This window comes from Amblyomma mixtum, chromosome 3 (assembly GCF_055824585.1).
Source record: "Amblyomma mixtum isolate Tamu chromosome 3, ASM5582458v1, whole genome shotgun sequence".
NCBI classification, from domain to species: Eukaryota; Metazoa; Arthropoda; class Arachnida; order Ixodida; family Ixodidae; genus Amblyomma; species Amblyomma mixtum.
This window is the reverse complement of record NC_143014.1, coordinates 158,951,420-158,973,085: the sequence shown is the minus strand read 5'-3', so window position 1 is coordinate 158,973,085 and position 21,666 is coordinate 158,951,420. Positions and strand designations below refer to the sequence as shown.

The 21,666-nt window shown below is 47.6% G+C and overlaps 1 protein-coding gene across 1 annotated transcript in view; it reads left to right on the top strand.

Moving 5' to 3' along the window:
• Positions 1–21,303, top strand: part of LOC149352501 (luciferin 4-monooxygenase-like) — a 67,249-nt gene extending 45,946 nt beyond the window's left edge. Inside the window, exons 4-7 of the mRNA XM_089575699.1 lie at positions 672–772; positions 3,206–3,347; positions 17,897–18,160; positions 21,161–21,303. Of these exons, the coding sequence (XP_089431825.1) occupies positions 672–772; positions 3,206–3,347; positions 17,897–18,160; positions 21,161–21,303 (650 nt within the window). The remainder of the gene's footprint in view (positions 1–671; positions 773–3,205; positions 3,348–17,896; positions 18,161–21,160) is intronic.
• The last annotated feature ends 363 nt before the right edge of the window (positions 21,304–21,666 follow it).

Below are 21,666 nucleotides of genomic sequence, written 5' to 3'. Positions count from 1 at the left end.
CTTCCAGCGCAGACGGCACGGAGTACGAGCGCTCTAGACAGGTGGGTGGACGACTGTACAAGGTTATATTACGCTGAATTCCGGCATTGATGACTTCAACGAAAAACACGAAAGAAATGGTACTCTTCACCGAACTAAAAAGTAAATGAATTGTTCGGCTTCAAAACAAAAAAGTATGTTGGAGTCCCGGAATAGTAAAAGCCCAAGAGTGAACACCAGCTTGGCATACCCGTTGCTATAGTTAACACGCCTATAGTTCGCCTCTCAAACGATATTTATTCTTTCAGACGAATATTCAACCTATTGCCTCCACATGAGCCCACTATCGCTTTCCTCACTCCCCTTCTGTTGTAAGTGTGAAGCCAACGGGAATCCTAATAATGTGTCCATTTAATATTGACCCCGTAAGAGAGCCGCTTTTTTCTCGTTCTCGGCTAGCAGTAAACAAATCACTTCACCTTAGTGTCCTCATGAAGGAAGACAAGCGAAGAGAAAACTGCGCCCTAACAAAACCGTCGATCAGATTTTGACACATGGTGGCGGCCCGCCGAATCTCGGTTACCCCGTTCCTCCTGCTATGCCTTTGCCAGCCAGATCAAGCTTTATGATATCAAGCCATGCTTGGGATTATCTCGGCTTGTACATGTCAATGACTGATTTTTCTTCTGCAGGTTATGGCATGACAGAGTTGACTGGAGCTGTCACATTTTCCACTCCTCGACATGATTATTTCAAGAGAGTCGGGCAGCCTGTGGCGTTCACAGAAATGAAGGTGAGTGCGCCGTGCAAGTGAGTTCAGAGCTTGCCTTTCATTTTTTGTAACTATATCGCTGCAAAAACTGCGCAGTGCTGCTCTTGCAGACATTTTGAGAGCCCTCCACTAAGGGATCTCCCAGGCGGGTTCGCTACAGACCTCTGGGGCACCCCGTGAGACACCGTGCGAAATGATATCAGTTGTGCAACTGATTCGAATGCACGTGTAGCTGCGGGGTGCTTTTGTAGTTTTTCCGCCGGCGCTCGACTGTCTACGTCCAGTCTAGAAACTGGCCAGATCAGGAGAGCGTACGCGTCAGCATGAGATGAGAGACAAGGCGCCGTTGTGGAAATCAGTCAGACAAAAGCTCGAGAAACGTGTGCATGCGGCTAGCCAAGTCCTCAAAAACCATCCGACTCTTCAGTAGCGATGCTCTCCTCTGCTTGGCAGGCTTGTCTCCCACCTTCACCTGTCCTGGTTACCGCTGCTGCTGCTTCCACGTCAAGACCACGTGCTGTTTTTCGTCACGTTTTCGTCACTTCGTTGCTGATCGAGTAGCAAAAATGGCACGAAAGTTATCATCCGGGAAAGGGTAAAGGCTTTCTGGTCGGAACTTTCCCACAAGCACACCGGGTGTACCGCCATTTCCCACTGCGCTTGTAGCGGGCGCCAGTGATATATACCGTAAACAAGAAAAAAATTTGCCCTGTTTACGTTATCCCGCATAAATCGCTAAACTCAGCAGCCGCCAAAGTCAGTGTCGCCATTGACCTCTGAAGAGCGCTCAGTCCGCTATACCCAGGACGTTCCCACGATAACGTCCTCATATCCATTTCAGTGAATGCAGCAGTGATTCAACTCCTCGCCGTGGCCTGTCCGGGTAATTCGCGCTTTGTCTTTGAAAGGCGTGACGTAGCGTACACCATGCATCATGAATGGCGCATGTTGGTAGGGAAGGAAAGTTTAGGAGGGGCCTTCGCAATCAGATCTGCATTACAAAAAGTGTGCCGGAAATCCTTTGTTTTTGCAAGGAACACTGGGAGTTTCTGGCCGATTGAGCAGCCAGTAGCAACGTTAGGCGAAGTGGCGTCGTCTCCCACAGGGAGGAAAGTAGCACGAAGATACGCAGTTATGTTTCAAGCTGTGCGGGAAAGCCGCTTCAGAAAAATATGCGCATGCTAATGCATGCGAACAAGCCCCTCCAGTCGAACAACAAACCAGACTGCGCTCAAGATAGGAGCAGTCGGCCCCCTACGGCTCATACGTTCAGTATATGAGCCGAAAGGAATCGCACCATTTGACGTCAGTGGGATCATGTGATCGCCGCTTCGCGAATAGTGTTACGAGTGCACGGGGAAAACAGCCGCTCAACTCTGCTCCCTGCGAAAGCATATATACGGACACTAGAGCCAATTATCGTGGAGAACCCGCACTTCCGTCTTCAGAAAAGTAGGAGACACTAAAGCTCCACCTTTAAGGGTGTGACGCGACAGCGGTTCCTCTTACCCACGCAGACACTGTTCCCTCTTTCGCAGTCACAATCATTATATGAAAGACTTCTCGACATGCATGTAGAGCCCCGCTTTAACCAAGCCGCACGAGCGTGCCTGCGTGGCCTAGCGATAGCGTGTCTGACTCTCTACTCAATGGTAAGGGGATACAACGATGTATCTGCTGCATAGAAGATAGAGGCGACGCTAGTAACGTGAGTAATCGTCTGCTGCGTATTTATATGAGGCTGTCGCGTAAAAATTATATGACGCTGTCACGTAAAAATTTGACTTAACGGCCTCTATTCAATTCTTTCTTTCCTCCATGGTGCGAGTATTGCTTCTGTCTTCACACGGAGGAAGTGTGTTCCTTTCGCCGAATCACCATTTCGCGGCGGTAGTACGGCAGGAGCCATATCTCCTCTTCCTCGCTATCCGACCCTGCAGTGCCTGCGCGCGCGCCCTTGCGATCTATGCCATCACCCGCAGCGACATCCAGTGCCAACGCTGACAAGCCGTACTACATCAGCACCCCTAGCGTGCAGCGTGCAAATCAGTGCTGACCGACACGCGTGTGACTGCGTAACGGAAAAACCCCCCATAACGTACAAAATTCAGCTTTCACTGTAAAACAGAGAGCCATGTTTTCATAAGAAGCAGATGTGAGGATGAAGCGATCAGAAGTGTATTGCTGCCCCTATACAGTCACAGAATTGCGACGGCTTAATGCGTCATCTTCACGGTCGTTAGAAGTAGGCAGATGTATTTTCAATGACGTGTAGTACATTGAGCCTCTCTTTGCCCTTCACTCTTTTAGGCCAGTATTATAGGTGCAAACTGAAGAGTAAGCATAACCATAATTCTTCATCGGTTGCGAACCACGTTTGTGCGTGAGCATGATAATACTAAAGTGAGTCAACCGGAATACTTTTGAATGTTTCCGTTTGTTCCGCTTTGTAAGGTGGTGGATCTTGACACCCGGAAAACCCTTGGACCGCTAGAAAAGGGAGAAATCTGTGTGAGAGGCCCTAGCACATTCAAGGGTTATTTCGGCAAACCGGAAGAGACTGCTCGCGCCTGGGAAGACGGCTTTATTCGCACAGGTAAGACGTTTCTTTCCTTGCAGGTATAAGCGTGCGACCGCACGGGGCTGAATGATGACGAAGGGATTTGGAATTCCTGGGTTGTCTAATCAATCTTATTGGTATAGTCTTTATTTCAAGATAGATTCACGATTGAGTTAAATTTGCAGGAAAAACATACTTGAGGAGGTGGGTTCCGATGTCTACAAGTTACTTAACTGCCCATGCTTTCGTCTTTTGGAAAGGAAGCCTGATAAAAAGCGAGTATTTGCAAACCACTGATGAGTCAAACATCCTTTGTTACTGCCGGTATGGTAAATCGCTTGTAAGAAGAGCAAAGGGGCGGTCTTAATTGATATTGGTTTGAATTAAAAACTGAGCACTCCTCGAAGGGTTACTGTAAGCAGTAATGCTTTATCGCCTCTGAGAAACCGTTATCCTCCCGAAGGCATGAGACCAGCGTCAACGGTGGCCCGCTCGTCACAGAAATTATGCGGCTTTACAAGTCCCGCTTTCTTGGGCACCACTTTTAATTCTGAGGCAGCTGTGGGATGCTGTATGACACTGTTAAGAATACACTGAGAAGAATGGTCTATTATTCCGATCTGTAGCAGAATCTTGCTTTTAATGTTTGTCATGTGCTCGCACAGAGTAAATACGGCTCCTATAGAAAACCAATAGGGACCTTTTTTGACAATTAATAGCAGAAAACAGCAAGCGTCCCGGGGGGAGATATGCAGATACGTTGAGTGCTATGGTGCGCTCTTAAGATATTCGAAAAAATTGTGTTTATCAACAACTTCCAGTTGAAAAAAATGCGCTGGTCGAGAATTTCAGGGTATGAAGATACTCAGTGTATTTTTTTCTTTTTTGTTTTGCTGTCTTTGATATTATTCCGTGAAGTGCAAATCACCAGAGACACGGAAGGCCATATTCGATCTCGGGGGCTTTGCTGGAGCGGCAATCATTTAACGCTTTCTTGCTTTTAACTTTGAACATGTAGTTTGTAGTAACACAGTAACATGTAGTAGCATATTAGTTGTTTTATTCATAACAAAACAAAAACGGAAGGAAAATATGTTGCTATCCGCGGCATCTACCATCGAAACGTGAAGCACCTGAGCTCCGGCTAGCGGAAATAAAGGGACACGGAGAGCACAAGGAAAGAGAAAGAAAGAGGGGAGCGATAGAAAGAAAGGACAGGGCTAAGGTGGGACTGTATACACTATAGAGAAAAATACATGAATTGAAGCAGATTGCGGCGCCCGCGCGTGACTCTTGGATGCTCTGAGAGCGCGTGCGCGCACTCCCCCATGGAGAAGATGGTCGCGGCCCACGTGATGTCTCCCACGCTGGCACCGACGCACTGTCTGTCGCGCGACTAAACGACGAAAATTTTAAAGAATGGAGTTTAGTGATAGATTAGCCCTCCATGTATTCCAGTGTTCGTTTCCATTCCAAATGAAGTGAGTATTAAGAGCTAAAACCTTCCCTTTCTCAGTTTTTTTTTGCCGTATCTTTTGCCTTTTCATTTTTGGACTACAGATGAAAAAATTTGGAGGACGCTACGCTTCGTCGTTAAATGTAGAACGCAATAGCGTTATCGGACCGCCGCAGTTAATCGGCCGCCGCCGGTATACCTGCAGCCGCGCGGGAAGGGGGATCCACTTTCTCCACAGACGAACTAAGGCTCCTCTACTTCCTAAGACGAACGGGATCGCCGCCCCCATCGGCGGACTCCGCGACGGATGGAAACTTTCCTCCAGAGAGACAAGACCTAACGTCGAAGTAAAAATTACGAGGAACTTTAGCGGCTAAAGTGGTGAAAGGCGAAAGCCTAGTGCTGCGTTCTGCTACGCGATTGTTTACTGCACATTTTGTTGGTGCATTAATTTACTGCCAATTAATGACGCTTAAGCTTCGCCTTTAGGAGTGGAACGCGGCAGCGTGTTGTAGCGCTCCCACGGAGTCCGAGGAACGCCACCACCCGTTCGGCGCTATGCGTTGCCCTTTGAACGCAACGCTTTTTGAGGAAAGGAAATGGGGTTGCAATTCTCTGTCATCTCGGTGCACACCTGAGCCGCACGGTACAGGAAGGGAGGAAGTGTGAGTGAGAGAAGAAAGAGGGGCCGTAATGAAGAAAATGAAAATTGCATTTGAGGAGAGGAAATTACGCATTAACTGTCTCCATATCTCAGTAGACACTAGTCGAAAATTGTATTTCAGGAAAGGAAGCTGCGCAGTAACTTTCTCACATATTTCGGTAGACACCCGTCAAAATTCGCGCGCGGTGACGTCACGAATATTTGGAGCAATCTGAAACGCGGACACATACGCCTTGCTCGTCGGTAAATTGATTTTTGAGGAAAGAAAATGTATCTGTCTCTCATATCTCGGTGGACACCTAAACCTCGCCGTAACGGGACGGGAGGAAGATGGGAGTGAACGAAGACACCGTATTCACTAGACGCACCTTTGTTCATTACAAACCACCGAGCTGGCATGGCGGTGTGGTAGCGTGCTCGACTCGCACTCCGGAGACCGGGGTTCGATTCCCAAGCTCGGCCAATTTCTTACTCGGTTTTATTTATTTATCTGGTCTGACTAGAAAGGTTAACTAGACTAATTGGTTAAGTAAGCAATTAACTAAACTCAGTCAAACTTACTTGGAGCATCACTATACGATCCCTTTAATTGGTTGCATGGTTAGTAGCCAAAGTACAATTGGCTCCGTTTGAAATTCGCGCACTGTGACGTCACGACCGTTTCGACCAATTGAAAAGCGTGACATTTTCTGTCGACAGCTCCTGCTTACAACGATGAGGCATTAAAGGCTTCCGCCTTAATATCGCATCACCACATGACGGCACACTCGGCTGCCCCGCGGCTGGTTTATACCTTTCTCTCTTTCCCCGATTAGTGATGCACGGATCAGACCTTACACATGGACACATCACACATACACGCGCATGAAATCTTTTCAAGAACAATGAACGACCTCAGGAGAAGGAGGACGACGAGGAGAAGGAAAGCCAGGAAGGTTATAACCAGAAGCAGAAACCGGTTTGCTACCCCGCACGGGGGAAAAGGGATGAGAGGATACAAAGGTCAAGGAGAAAAGGGAGTAGAAGGAAAATGAAGTCAGTATGCAAAGTCAGTGGGCGTAAGGTGAAGTGACAGCCTATCGTGTAGGCCCGTCGCAGTCTCAAAAAGCGGAGCAGGGCTTGGGAGCCTTCAGCGCCGACGATCGCCGCCGCCAGTGGCCTAGAATCTTCATGTCCGTCAGCGGACATGGATCTTGACGCTCCAGACCATGGCAGAGAGACTGCCTTTCGGCACTGAATTCAGGGCATTCGCAAAGATTATGGGCTATAGTCTCGTCGCACCCGCAGATGGCACACGCATGGATATTAGCCATACCGATTACGAAGGCGTAGTGTTCCTTGAAAGCTATACCAAGCCACAGGCGACACAGCAAAGTTGCTCCATGTCGTGGTAGGCCGGGTGGAAGCCGGAGCTTCAGGTCAGGGTTCGGGGATTTTAAACTTGCATTCGCAAACTGGCCGGAATGCAGCGAGGCAAGTGTGATCTCCCGCGCAAGTGCGCGAAGCCTGCCCGCTGAGTCTGCTCTTGAAATGAAGATCGACACGCAATCGCCACCGAGGTGGGCAATTCTCGCGAGCTCGTATGTGTGGTGATTGCCTGCGATGTCGCTATGTCCTGGTAGCCGCTGGTCGATAATATCGTGCCCTTTATTGATGGCCGGGTGATGTAGTTCTCGGATTTCGGTGACCAGTTGTTCATGGGCTCCTCGGCGAAAAGCAGCTTGCAAGCCTTGGAGGGCTGATTTGGAATCACTGGAAAAACACCACTGCTGGGGGCTGCGCTGACTGATATTCTCAACGGCGACACAAAAAGCGGTTAGTCCTGCACCCGTCAAAGAAGTCTGTTGAGATGTCCTAACTCTGATTTCCATAGTCCTTGAGGGGATGACCACGGAGCCTGAAGAACTGATTTGGTGCACTGAGCAGTTAGTGCAGACGTGCAGTCGGTTTGCGTGGTTCTGATGGAAATATTCAAGTGTGATTTCTATTAGTTCTGTAGGCGATAAATGGACCTGCTTCCTGATGCCGGGTATGAAGAGAAGCACTCGAGATTGGTGCAGGCTCCTTAGTGGAGAGGACTGTCTAGAGGCAGGTGTAAGCTGGGACGGCAGAAGGTTGCGATGTGCATCAGTGGCGTTTGTAAACGATGTATGCGGTCTGGTAATAGGAAGACTGGCAAGATGTAGGAGGGAATCCGGGAGATGTCTAGAAAACGTGCCTTCACTGTGTCAAATGTTAGTTAGGCAATGACTGGGTCCTGCTGGCCGATTAGTACGCTTGCGGCCTCAAAGACACATTACGTCAATCCTAGGCAGGTCTGGAGAACTTGAGCTTGAACGCTTTGTAGCCTTCGTATATTGGTTTCTGTAATAATTCTGATGATGATGGATTTTTATGGCGCAAGAGCATCTGTGGTCAAAGAGCGCCATGGCACAAAGGATTTTTGTCCTCTCAAGGTTTTGTCAGAGACCCTTTCTAATAATTCTGTACTGCAGGGAAGCTGTACCGAAGGATTCTAATGAGTAATGCGCTGTTCTGCTGGATCATCAATGACACTGACGCTCCCCGCGACTTTCCGCAAAGGCGAAAACGTGTCGATGATTACTCCAGAATAGCAATGGCTTCTTTCCTTGAGCATTTCTGTGCATTTATACAGAGTATAATGAGACATGTTCCTGCTTGTAAACGCAACAAGCGAACATTTCTTTTGAAATTAGCAGGCCTTGCAGGGGGAGGTAGGACGAAAGAATACTTGCCGCTTTTTGAAGCCTCACTCGAACTTGTGGGCGCGTAACTCCTGATGTCCAGATACCTATGCCGTTCTCAAAAATTGAGAGAAGCACCGACTGTGATAGTAAGTCGACAAGGCCGGCAAGTTAGAGACTGAAGAGCGTTCGGCTTATCGCTTTACCCTGTGGGACCCCACGGGAAGTGATATGAGATGGTGGGCCATCTTCAGTCTGCACAAAAAGATACCTGTTGGATAAATAACTGCGTATCCAGCAGAATACTCGACTATCAAGTTCGGTAGCTTCCAGAGAGCCCAATATGGCCTGATGAGTTACGTTGTCATATGTGCACTTTATATCCAGGAACAATGCCGTGGTCAAGCGCATGAAATGTTTTTGGCGCTGGACGGATGACACCAGGCCGACCACATTGTCAATTAAAGGGCGCTTGAAACCTGGACATTATTGCCGGATATATACGGCAGGGCTCCAGGTACGCGTACCTCAATACTTGTAAGCACCATCCTTTCCAGAACTTGCCGACACAGCTAGCCAGTGCAATTGGACGGTATGATGTCAGGTCAAGAGGCGAATATCCTTGTTTCAGAAGAATGGCTTGAGGGGCGAGTTGGTGCATGATGAAATGAACGGCGGCGCAACAAGAAGAACACAACAAGAGAGGGGACACCACATGCGCACACTACCAACTGTTTATTGCATGGAAAGGTGGCATATTTAAACATACAGCTCAGGCATGACACTCATCGCATTATCGCACAGACCCCACACGTGGAAAAGAAACAGCAACATCAGGATAAAAGACAAGAACCCTTAACCTCTGCAGAAAAAACTAACTGCAGAGGTTAAGGTTTCTTGTCTTTTATCCTGATGTTGCTGTTTCTTTTCCACGTGTGGGGTCTGTGCGATAATGCGATGAGTGTCATGCCTGAGCTGTATGTTTAAATATGCCACCTTTCCATGCAATAAACAGTTGGTAGTGTGCGCATGTGGTGTCCCCTCTCTTGTTGTGTTCTTCTTGTTGCGCCGCCGTTCATTTCATCCTTGTTTCGGGAGAACTAGACGACTGCCCTTTCACTCGCCTGAAGCTGTGCCCTCACTCTATGACTTGTTGTAATATTCCGAAAGTGCGTGTCTAGCTTCTTGTCCAAGGTTTGCAAGTACAGAGTATGTCACACCGTCGGGTCCGGGTGATGATGACCGCCTGCAACAATCCAGCGCGGCGTCAAGTTCTTCCACGCATAAGGGAAGGTCCATCCGTGAATCCCAAGAAGCGGCAACATCGCTGCAACACAGCGTTGCGGATGGGGTCGATGGGCCTGCTACCCTAGTGCAAAAATGTTCGGCTACCTCGCCATCCCTTTGTTTACGTGCGAGATACTTGAATAGGTGGAGCTGTTGACGGAATGTCGAAGTCCACGAACAACATTCCAGATGCGTGATCGAGGCTTCCGTTGATCAGACGTTTCACAGAATGACCTCCAACGTTGTACCTGGAGGACTTGAATTCTGCTTTGAGTCTTCTTTTGCGTGCATCTCGAACCTCTGAGGTTGATTGGCGACTTTGTGAGTCGGCATCTACGCTCTGCCCTACGTCGCACTGATCTCAGGCGCTGTAATTCCATATCAAACTCTGTGTACTTTGGCACTGGGCTGAAGAAGCACGTCGCGTCTCCCATGGTCTCCTTAACTTTCTCTTCCAAACCTTCGAAGAACCCTTCCCTGCAAGCATCTTCCATAAGTGATTTGAACGCTGACCAATCGATCCGTCGCATTCGTCTGGCAGAGATGGATGTGGAAAGGCCATTAATGACCAGATATATAGGGTTGCGGTCGCTACCGTCGGTTTCTATAACCAAACACCACCGGACGCTGCTGGTAAGGCATCGAGAAACGAAAGCCAAGTCAAGATAGCTGCTGTAAGTCGCCCCTCGAATATAGTCGGGGTGACGTCATTTAGACTCTGAAGGTCATGGTCAGAGGTAAAGGATAAAAGTTTTCTTCCCCTGATGTTCATTCTAACGCTTCCACACATGATGTGGCCTATTATGATCCAAAGGCCAGGTGTAATCCAAGTCACGCAATCTTGTGGCGTCAAATCGACTTGATGGCAGCATATACGCACCCAAAAGCGTAAGCGTGAGACTGCGCCTTTTCATTGTTAGACAAAAGTACGGGTTGTCATTGTTAGGGGGAACCGGATGGAGCACATACGTAACTTCACGTCGAATGTAGACGATGACTGCTGTTTCCTCGGTGCGTGGGAGATGCAAACAACTAGTATCCTGACAGTCCCAAGTACTTTTTTACATTCGGCTCACAAATAACAAGGCTGGGGAAATTATTTACGCAAACAAATTCCCGAATATCTGAAATTGGGGAATGGTGTCAACAGGCATTTCATTGTAAAATGGAGGCTTCCACGAGTTTCTCAAATGTTAATGCTGGGGGAGTCATTTTGCCTGGTACTGCGCAGCCGCAAGAACTGTACTTAGCGCATCCAGTACTTAAAGTGCATTACCTGATCACTAATTACCATAGTCAATATTAATTATGCAAGCATCAGTACATGTCATTAAGACACTCCACCAAGTCAAAGACCCCAACGCATACACTAGGTCCACCTCTGTCCCGCTTCAACAAACGAGCGTTTGTTACCTATGGGTAGCGTGCCCGTCTCGCAGTGTCGAATCCCACCTAATTCACCCTAATTTGCTTCTCACCGGAATTATTTTACTTTGCGTATAGACTACTTCAAGGCATTTGTGACGAATCCGGCACTATAACACTAACTTTTCTGTTTTTCACGCTGCGGTTCCGCGTGTTGGCGGAGCAGGAGTGTGATCGTACTGGGGTATTTGAATTATCCGCGCAAGGTCATCTAATTGTGACTTCACGACGGTCACGCCGTTGGCAGCACCGACATCCGTTTTCCTGCGACACAAAGCCTTTAACACTATAGCGTTAGAAGAGGTTGACACGAATGTCTTTACTGTTGTAATTTCACGTGGTGTCTGATAACTAACGTTAACCACCACGTGCCGTCACAGCTGTAGCCCATTTCTTTGCTTTGCTGCTAATTTGCAAAATCTTGTACATATTTGTGTGCTGAATCATTGTGAAGTACCAACTTGCGTAGCTGCGTAGTTCAGGGGCGCTATGCTGGAAGGCCCGAGTTTGCTGAAACTCGGAATCTTCCCGAGCTCTGGCGACGCCCTCAGATGAGTGAACTAATGGTAGCAAGACAAAATCCCACCCTCGTCACGCCTCCAACTTCATTGGGTTATCTGGATATATTCCGCGCTTTATCATCACATCGGCGCCACCTCATGGGTTTCTTGGGTGGTCTACAAAGAACGGGTCACGTGAGCCAACCGCCGGTGCACTTTTCATTTGTGTGTCGCTCCACCGAGTGCATTGCGTGTGCAATTAGACAAACGACGTTTGTTGAATTTTAGAATGCACTTTGTACACCTTTATAAGCATTTTGTAGTGTGCAAGATTTGGATTTAAAGCGTTTTAGAGTGATTCATGCATTATTAAATTTTGCTTTGTACCGCGAGGGAACGCTGCCAACGCTACGGTCCCGTCATCAGCTGACTGCCAATGGCGACGAGGTACATGTGCAACGCTGTGAAGGCTATGGAAGTAGTCCGCAAAAAAAAATAAAGAGAGGTGTATCACTCCGCGCTGTTCTGTAGCCGTGTGGTCTAACGCGTCCCTCCGGAGAGTCGACAGGCAATGAATGGGAGTGCGTGGGTTCAAATCCCGCATGGTGAAACTTTTTTTTTTCGCAGATTTTTTTTTTTCATCGCAAGTTGAATTTGCGTGACTTGAATGAAAAAATTCGTTTGGTTCAGAATCGCTTGAATATTATGCCATGTTCTGAAATGAACTGCATGCATCTGTTCATTTGATGCATACCGCGTTAATTTGAGCTGTCCGAAATTCGTTGTCAGTGAGCTCGCACCGGCTTTTGGTCATCAGTGGCGGTTTTCTTCCCGATTCTGCTGCATTGTGACTATACTTTTTAGATGCAAGCGAGAGGTTTGTGCAAAAGATGACATTCATTCGTCGGGCTTAATTAGCACAGTGGTGAGTGCTCTGCAGTGGCCCGATTAACAAGTGGCCGTCTGCAACTTTCGATATCGCCGTTGCCGAGGAGCCCACTTTTTTGTGGGCCTCTCTTGAGGTACCTGGCTTGTTATTAATTGTTCTGTGCAACCGGTTAGCGTCTGATCCAGTCTTCGCCAAAAGAGTCTGGGACCGACTTTGGCTCTGTGCTGTAGAGTAGCCCAAAGGACTTGGCGAGAACAATTATTTTTTACTGATCACAAAGTTCAGAAACAAGATGTCTGTTAATTTAGAATGCTGGTTTATCATGCAGGAGCGCAGAAAACATGTTCTAGACTTCTGAATCGCCTATTTTCTCTGTATATGTGTCACATTCTTGTGCATAACTGCCATTCTTTTGTTTTTGTTAAGATAAGTTTCGTTCTTAAGCAAAGCGCGTTTTCCTTTGTCATTGAAGAGAGCTCTATAACTTGACTATTATATGCGGCAAAAGAGCAGTATATTTAAACTGACTGGTCAAATTATTTTTACACACACCACCTCGATATGGCCTGTTTTCAAATGTTAAGTGTTAAATTTTGAACATAGTGTTGATTCACACAGTGATAGAAAATAGTACTGCCTCAAGAGTCAGCTTAGCTCGATTTCCCTGCTCTCCTAGAAGAGCAGAAGCTGCTCAGGCAGGATTTTCATGCAGCCAGGTAAAAAGAGTTCCAAGCTGTGGGGGCGTCAAGTAAGAATGCAGAAAAAGTTTTACAACGCAAGCAAAAAATATTTCGAAAGAGCAAACAATAAATAAGACACGACAATAAAGAATTCTGACCCTACAGTGTTTGCGAGAAATGGTTTATTCTGGAAACAGCCAGTGACATGGATCACAGTGCATAGAAATTAAAGGACACGTGCAGTGGATGTACACCAACACACAATCAGTCAAGTGCTCCAAAATTAAAAAAAGAGCCATCGAACAACACTATTTGATAAAACGAAAACCTGACCAATGTACTAACAAAGACATGACTCGAAACAAATTCACACACAACTGACCAAGAGCCAGCTTGAAATCATTCACACCTCCGAAAAATTAAGGACAAAGCATACAATACTGGCTACCTCAACACTGGCATTGCATAACATGTCAAAACGACCAGAGATTGACCGTAATGCAAGACAACATCAAACCAGGAATCCCTTTTAAGGACATGAAGATTAGACACCCATACATACCATTCCCAACCCTCACACACAAAATGAGGACAATGCCTAGGGGTTAGTGAATGTTCCAACTTTTTGGACAGCATAATTGAATAAATTTCTGTTCAGTTAGTCGAACGATTCAAACAGTATATGTTCAAAATTATTTTAAATGAATCCAATTTTCTCGCAAATTTTCAGATACTTTTTGAATAATTGACACAACGCTTGATTATGCTCCACTGTATTTTTTTGCAATTAACCATCCAAAAACTGCGCACGTTGACGACGTGTACCAGTATACGTATTCTAATTGGAAAAAGTACTATTTGCACTCCCTTACAAATTCTACTTCTATACAGACACTATTAACACGACCACCTCACCACCTAAACTAGAAGTTACTGCCTGATACAATTTGATGCAATGATGCAATGATTTGATGGAAATGTTACAATTTTTGATGGAAATGTTACAATTTCCTCAGTAGACTGATCAACACACATACACACCCACATGCACACATATTTCACATTTCCGCCCACACACGCACAAAGGTGATCACAGCAAGCCGATGAGTCCTCTCTCTTTCCTCGGTAGCATGTGTATTACACATCAATTCGAAGTTCCTCGATGCCACTAAAATCTTCATCACTGGAATCAGTGCTCGACTCATCAAAGGAGGAGTTGCACGAGTCAGAAATGCTGAAGACAACCGGTTCAATTTCAGCGTCAACAATGCTTGCTCCACATGAACACAACAGTTTTGCCAGTTTTCCTGGCTTACAGATGCCAGTGCTTCCGGCAGGAGCTTTTCCACTTCAGCCAAAGTGAAACATTTATTGCGACTATGAATATTGCATAAGAATGCAATCTGCCAAGTGACACAAATGCTACCGTTTATAAACCCATTAAAATGCATGCACGAAATAGCTGGATAAATCTATGCACTTATTACATGCGCAAACATGAGGTAAAAAAAATTATCTACACTGTGTGTAAAACTGCTCAGTTACTGATAAACGGAAGCGGTTTTTGAGGTTTAATGCCCCCAAAGTAACTCAAGCGATGAGGCATGCCATGGTGAAGGGCTGCCAATAACTTCGACCATATGGGGTTCCTTAACATCCACTCGCACTGCACAGCACACGGACCACTATCACTAATAAATGGAAGAACATTCCATTAACCATGACATGCATGAAAGCAAAAACAGAGCATTCTTACAACCATTGTGTTCAATGCATAATGTGCCTTCCTCCTGAAATAGTTGGCCTTCACCATGTCAGGGCTGGACTTCATAGGGGCCTTTACGCCAATGTAGGTCCCATCGACGCATCCCACGACGTCTGTGATGCCGCCGCGCAGAAGGAAACGCTCCTTAACATACGCACGCTCGGCCGCAGTCGTGGGGAAAGCGAGGCACCGCTTCTGCACAGCCGCGTCGATAAGCGCGTCGGAGACGTCCCTCACACAGCGGCTCACAGTGCTTTGGTGGCGTCTAATAAAGCGGTCTGCGCCGACGCTCCCATGGAAGCTCCCGGTCGCGAAAAGCCGGAGGGCGCAGAGGACTTGCTCTTCGACCGAAAGCGAATGGGGCCCGGTACGCACACTCCGCAGGCGTGGGTCGTCGCCTAACTCTTTACACAACCATCGTACCCATGTTTTGGAGAGGCGAAAATGTCGCTGGAATTCGTCGTCGACCATGGCAGTAAACGGGTACAGCCGGCCGTACTGACATTTGCCGTCAGAGGAAGCGATGACCCAGGCTGCTGCTGCTGCCGCCATGACAGTCCCGAGATGAATTCGGGGCACTTCACCGTTCACGAGTTTAGCTCCGAGTTCACCTGTCAGTCAAAACCATTGGTCACGCCCCCGGCGTGCCGTACATAAATTAAAGGCGTACGCGCTATGGGTGGGCCACTCCCAACATCCCTGCCGGCTATAGGTATGCTGCGCGGCTGTGCTGATTGCTGACAGACATCGACGATGTTGACTATCGAAATATGACGGGCAAAACGGACGTCATCGCTGATTAATCTAAGCACCTCTGCGAAGGACAAGCAACGTGGCGACAGCCGCCGATTTCTTCGCTCGCATACCAAGATTGCACAACACTATAGCCTGTTGCAACCACGTAAGACACAGCACAACGCTGACGGCGCGTCACACCTGCTTGCAAATCGTCAAACACGGAGCACGACGACGAAACGGTGCTTGGAGCACGTCCTACTCCAACAATATCACATCACAGGTGTCTGGCTTGGCCGTCCTTTCATCGATGATAAAGCTCAGCATCAATGTGTCAAACACATCTGGGATCGACAAACGGTCGCTGCTCCATACCCAGTGCAATAAAGAGTTTGTAATTTCCAGTACGCAAGCACTGCGTACTTCACAACCGTAACACCTTTCTCTGTTATAAGTCCGATTCCATTATTACAAACAGGATCCCTCATCTGCCAGAACGATATTATTGCGATGTCACTGCGGTATACAACGGCGACCGACGTTAGTGACAAAACCAGTCCGCAAAACCTTGAAGTGCGCGACGTAAACAATACTACGCAGATACGCGCGCCACCACCTTCACAGCTTTTAGTCAGCGTCTGATGACATAGGATGAGTTGTGTCGCTGGGTAGCACGCTCTTCGCATCCGCAGTGCACTAAAGAGGCGTCACACACAACAGGCATACGTAATGAATCATTGAATACAGCCGAAAAGCATTTTTTTTTCTCACACCGCATCACAGACGCTCGGACGGCCAATTTCTACCGCTGAGATTCGCCATGAGCGTACTAAAAGCAATGGTTAGCCATAGCGGGGTGCGGCAGCGGCCGTAGCAGCGGAGAACTCCACCTGAGGTCGCTGCAGAGAGCAGCAATGACGCGGGGGTGCATTGCAGTCCAGTTTTTTGCCTTTGTGTATTATGCAAGCCAGAAGATGCATGACTGTTATATTTTGATATACGACACAATAAAATATATTATCGCAATGGCCGAAAAATACGACAGATTCAGCGTGTAGTAGTTGCCAAGTCTTTCCAGTCGAAGGCAGCGCTACCGGCGGCATGTCAGCACAGGAGCTCTCGTTTTTGGCACGGTGGGCTGCCGCTCTAGTTCGTATGCAGGCCACGTTGCAAGCAATGGCCTCTCCATGCTCACTATCGCCATAGCGGCAGAATGTGTCAAATCTTTGTTAATTTCCTAAAGCTATGCTTTTCAACAGCGCTTCATTGGATTCAGATTTTAAAATACATTTGGAAATGAACAAAATGTTCATAACAGTATCTGTTGCCCTTTAACGTATTCGACAGAAGAGAAAGGGCTGATACAAGAGTGCACCTAGTGCGCACTTTTCGTCTTCGGAAATGGAGAGACAGATAGAGCCTGAAAGAGAAGACACGCCTTTGGCGCGCCCGAAAAGGCGTGTCCAACAGCTAGCGGCGAGTGTGCAGATAGATAGCAGAGAAGTCACGATTTCACGATTGCTGATATGGCACTGATAACTTCAGGTAGCACTGCGGCCTGGTATTGCGCAGTGTATTGTGTTTGAAGTGTGAAACAGGCGCGCAGGGTGCGCTTGTATCGCCTTTACGTGGCTTTATCTCTACATTTTATTGTCCGCTGCCTGCGCACGTTCCGCGCTATCTTCGTTCACTGACTGCCGTCATCGCAAACTCGGATGAAACTCGGGCGAGCGCCAAACTCGGGCCTTCCGGCCTAGCGCCCCAGTTCGCTTTTCAGCAATTTTAGTACGCTAGCACTAGACCCCCACTCGCCGATTTCGCCAGTGTTCGTCCGGTCCCTCTGCGACCTTGGAGAACTGGGTGACTGGGTGCCACACGCCTAGGTGACAGTCGGGCCACCTATGTCACGTGACCTTGTGACGTCATCCCAACCTTCCCACTGGATTGGGAACAAACTACCCACCATGGAAGGTGGCGCATCGCTTAAACACTGCGCCACTGCCCCAGGAGTGGTACGCGGACTCCCAGAAATCTATGAATGTAAAGTAGAGAATGACCAATGAGAGAATGAAAACCTAAGCGCTAGCGCACCTAATTCGCATTTGGCCTAACCACGCTAAATTCTCCGCAATATTTTTTTTTCTCACTTGAGCCTTGAATCGCAGAGTTTTTGAGTGGTCGAACAAACTTGGCCTTTTTTTTTTTTAACTTCGATTATTACGCACACGCATGCCCTGTGGACTGCATCAACAAAAGCTTTTCTTCGCGAAGCGACCATCTTAAAGTTCGCGTAGTGCGCATACCCGCAGTGATGCGTCAGCTGCCAGCATTCATCGCTTAAGCTTCATGACCGTAAGCAAGGAAAGGACATGGCACTCAAAGGCATGCGCAAGAAATAGCTTTTAGGCTTGAACATCGTGCCATCGCATTGCAAGACGCTATCATGCTGGGCTCACCGGCCAAAACGCATTGATCGCAGGCGACGTGGGGTTCTACGCTCCGGACGGCCGCTTCTTCGTCTGCGGCCGTATTAAGGAGCTCTTCAAGTGCATGGGCCAGCAGGTGGCGCCCTCTGAACTCGAGGAACTGCTGGCCACAGACCCCGGCGTGCGACACGTGGTAGTGGCCGGGGTGCCACACCCGGAGTTCGGTGAGGCCGCTCGCGCTTTTGTCGTGCTCGACCATCGCGCAGGAGCCGCCGAGGAAGTTGAGGTGGCCGCCAGGCTGAAAGCGCTCGTAGCGGGTAGGTGTCTCCATATTTTGTTAGCCCGTGCCGCAGGGAATGTTTGGGGTGTAATCGGAAGTCGAAGTATATGATGTCCCTAACTATACACAATGTGCTAGCTCCGTGTACTCAAGCGACATCATAAGGCAAAGTTTGATGTATGTTTTGCAAATGTATTGCACGGGTTCTCTAGAAGTGCGTTGCTAACCCATGCTATAAATGAGAAACAAAAATGTGAAAACAGGCAAGTTGCGGTCACTTGTGAGTCACACTAAGTTGAAGAGATGGCCTCTGTGTTGTGCTGCAGAAACTCATTCGACGTATATTTGGGATCGATAAAGGTAGACTAAGAGACATGTTAACCCAGCCACTCTTCTTGAAATATGATCTACTACCGGCCATCAATGTATATTGCTTCAAACTGAGGCAATTAATTTAGAGAAAAAGGCTTTGCACCAGACATACAGATATATCTCCAAAACACAGCTTTCGAACCCATGCAGATAGAACAAGAAGGGCCAGGACTAATTATGAAAAACAGGACCGTGCTTATCAGGTAATAAAGTTGCTTAATTATCATGAATGCCACATTGACCTAACGCTATCATTTAAGCCTTTCAAACTGCAGTATAAATCGTTTTTAATGATCACCAGACATATTTTGTGTATATAGCGCACTCATCCGAGCCTGCTATCAGGCTTCGTATAAGTTTTCAAGGTTTCTGTCATGATGTTATCAGCTTCGAACTCTCAACATCGTTATAGATGGTGATCCTTTTTCTCACCAATATGTTGTCCGGTACTCTATTATATGTTTGTTCCATCGTATAAGTTGTATTAATCCATAGCATGTACTGCGTTTTTATGTGCTCCTTATATTTTATTTTTTTATGTTGTAGTGTTACCATGAGTATTCCTTGTCACTGTATTTCAAAGTGGTACCTCCTGTCAACTTCAGACGGTAGACAAGGCTTTGTCACGCTTCAGGCCTTTTTCGCTGCCGTCCTCTTTCATTTGAAAGAAAAATGAATTGAACTGAACTGAACTAAACATGAAAAACAGAAGGTTCTCTACCGCATACCTCATGAATGAGGGAGGGGCCCTGGGTGCGGATATCGAACACGAAATCAGGCTTCTCTAACGATGAAATACTCCGTGCTGTGGGCTGAATTTAGAGTGTTTAACGTACAAGATTTCGACGCATATTCTTCTATAACAAGAAAGAATATTTCAGGAAGAATGTGGAAAGCACCACTGTGACAAAATTGAAGTGAAAAGCGAGAGCCAGACCTTCACTAAAGTCACTCAAGCGTAGCTATTAGCCTGACGTAAAATAAATCTCATTTTCTGAGGCACGCGGTATGCAGATACAGACGCCTGAGATTATTGCAATAAAATGTTAGAACGCTTCCAGCTTCCTTATCTTGCCGTTTAACTCACAAAATTGATTGCATCTATAGTGTCCGCTGAGAGGAAGTACAAAAACAGTTTTCATCAGTTTTCATGTGGTTAACTTTGTGCAGGACTGAGTAAGAATGAAATAAAGTTGTTGGGTATGCTCTTCACAAGTTACATTCGACGTTAAGGCTCCCTTTTTAAGGTCGCGCAGCGCAATTTTTTTTCATCGCTATCTTTACAAGCCCCACCGTGAAGAAAAGGTGTCCGGCGGCGTAGTGGTCTGTACAACTCCCACCTGCTACGGTTGGTACACGGAAGATCAACCTCCCAGGGTTGGCAGGTGTCAATGTGGAAAGACTGACTGTCGCGCACTGCTAGTTCCCTGTCCAGGGCGATTTTGCATGCGCTTTTAAACGTTAAGTCTCGTTTCGCGAACAGAACACGCTTAGTCTCTTCATCCCGTATGCCGGCAACCAGCCTGTCTCAAAGGGCATCTTCTAAGAAGTCGCCGTAGTCGCACTTCCTGGCCAAGTGTTGAAGTTCTACAATGAACCCTTCGACGCTTCCTCCCTCTTGTTGCATGCGTCTGTTAAACTTACATCGCTCCGCTATGACGGAGCTTCTGGGGCTCTAGTGCTATTTCAGGAGACCTTTAACTTCTTCATACGACTTTTCTCCCTGTGATTTCGGCACCGTGATACTTCTTAGTACTTCATAAGCCTCCGGGCCTATCAATGTCAAGAAGACGGAGAGGCGCTTCTCTTTGGCTATGCCGTTAAATAGTGCTCAAACCGTGTCAAGTACGACTCGAAGTTTTGCGTTTTAGGGTCGAAGTCCGATATATCCCACCTGACTATATCTTGAAAGAAGTACAGAAGTTCGCTACTCATCCGTTTCTTCCGAAGAGCTGTCCCGCTCGTACTGCTGTTGGCTGTGGGACCGGTGGCCGCTTGAGCGATGCTGTCCCCCCAGGAGCACAGACGTAGCTGACGGCGATGCTTGTATCCGTGAGCGTCTGTAGGCGGTAGTTGTACCCCAAGAGCACGTACTTTTTCCTCGAACGCTCGCTGGACAAGGGTCCTGCTCGTCTGCTGCTCGGTTGACCGTTGCCTACGTAGGCACGTAGACCGCCTCGTCGCCAATTGTTATAACGTCAGGACCAAGACATGCCAGGAAAATGGGTCCGCTTTATTCCACGCAGGCGTACATATATACGGATAGGTGACGTCACATGGTTCACGCTTAGAGGTGGTCGCGCCAGATACACATGTAGGCGTGTCAGCCGACTTGCTGCGCTATCACATTGAGCAAGGAGCCTTTAATGAGCTAAGAAATATACATGGCAAAGTGTATAAGATAATATGACGAGAAGAAGTAGAAGAGAACCAATGCACAGCAAGGAGGGGACCTAATGCTAACGTAATGTCATCACATAGTGGTAATTAAATGCTACCGCAATCTCTTAATCGTCTTGGTCCCCGACACACAAACGCGCTCCATTGCAATGTCTTTCGTACATGGGGTGCCATACTGATATGGCTGGGTACAGAAAACGTGATCGCTGTGTGCAACGACGTGCCACACATTGCTTCAACAGGTGCTCTTCGCCTTCCGTTCCAGGCCAGCTGCCCTTGCACCAGCATCTGCATGGGGGTGTAGAGTTCCTGGAAAGCATTCCGCACTCGGATAACGCCAAAGCCCGTCGCTCGGCTCTGCTGCAGTCCTACCTCCGGAAGCACAAACAAGCATCCAAGCATGTCTAGGCGGATTGAAATATGAAACGCCTAATCGCAATCCTGACAGTGTGCATTGCAGAGCTGGTGGCAGCAACCGCAACAGTACTCGAGAGATGTATAGCCCCGGTCTCTTTTTCTGGCAATGTACTTTGCGCATTGATTTCCGCACCAAAGAATCGCTTCCGGTCATGTTTCACGCGCAATATTACCAAGGAAGTGCAGAAACCTTCCTGTGATGTTAAGGAAACATGCGCTGGCTTTTGCACCGACTTATTATTTTATGTGTTCCCTTTTGCTCATGCTCTCGTGTCGTCTGCATGATCTCCTCGGTTCTCAGAGGTTGAATGGCGAACGGAGAGAAGGAGAAAGCGTCAAGACGCTTTCATTCGC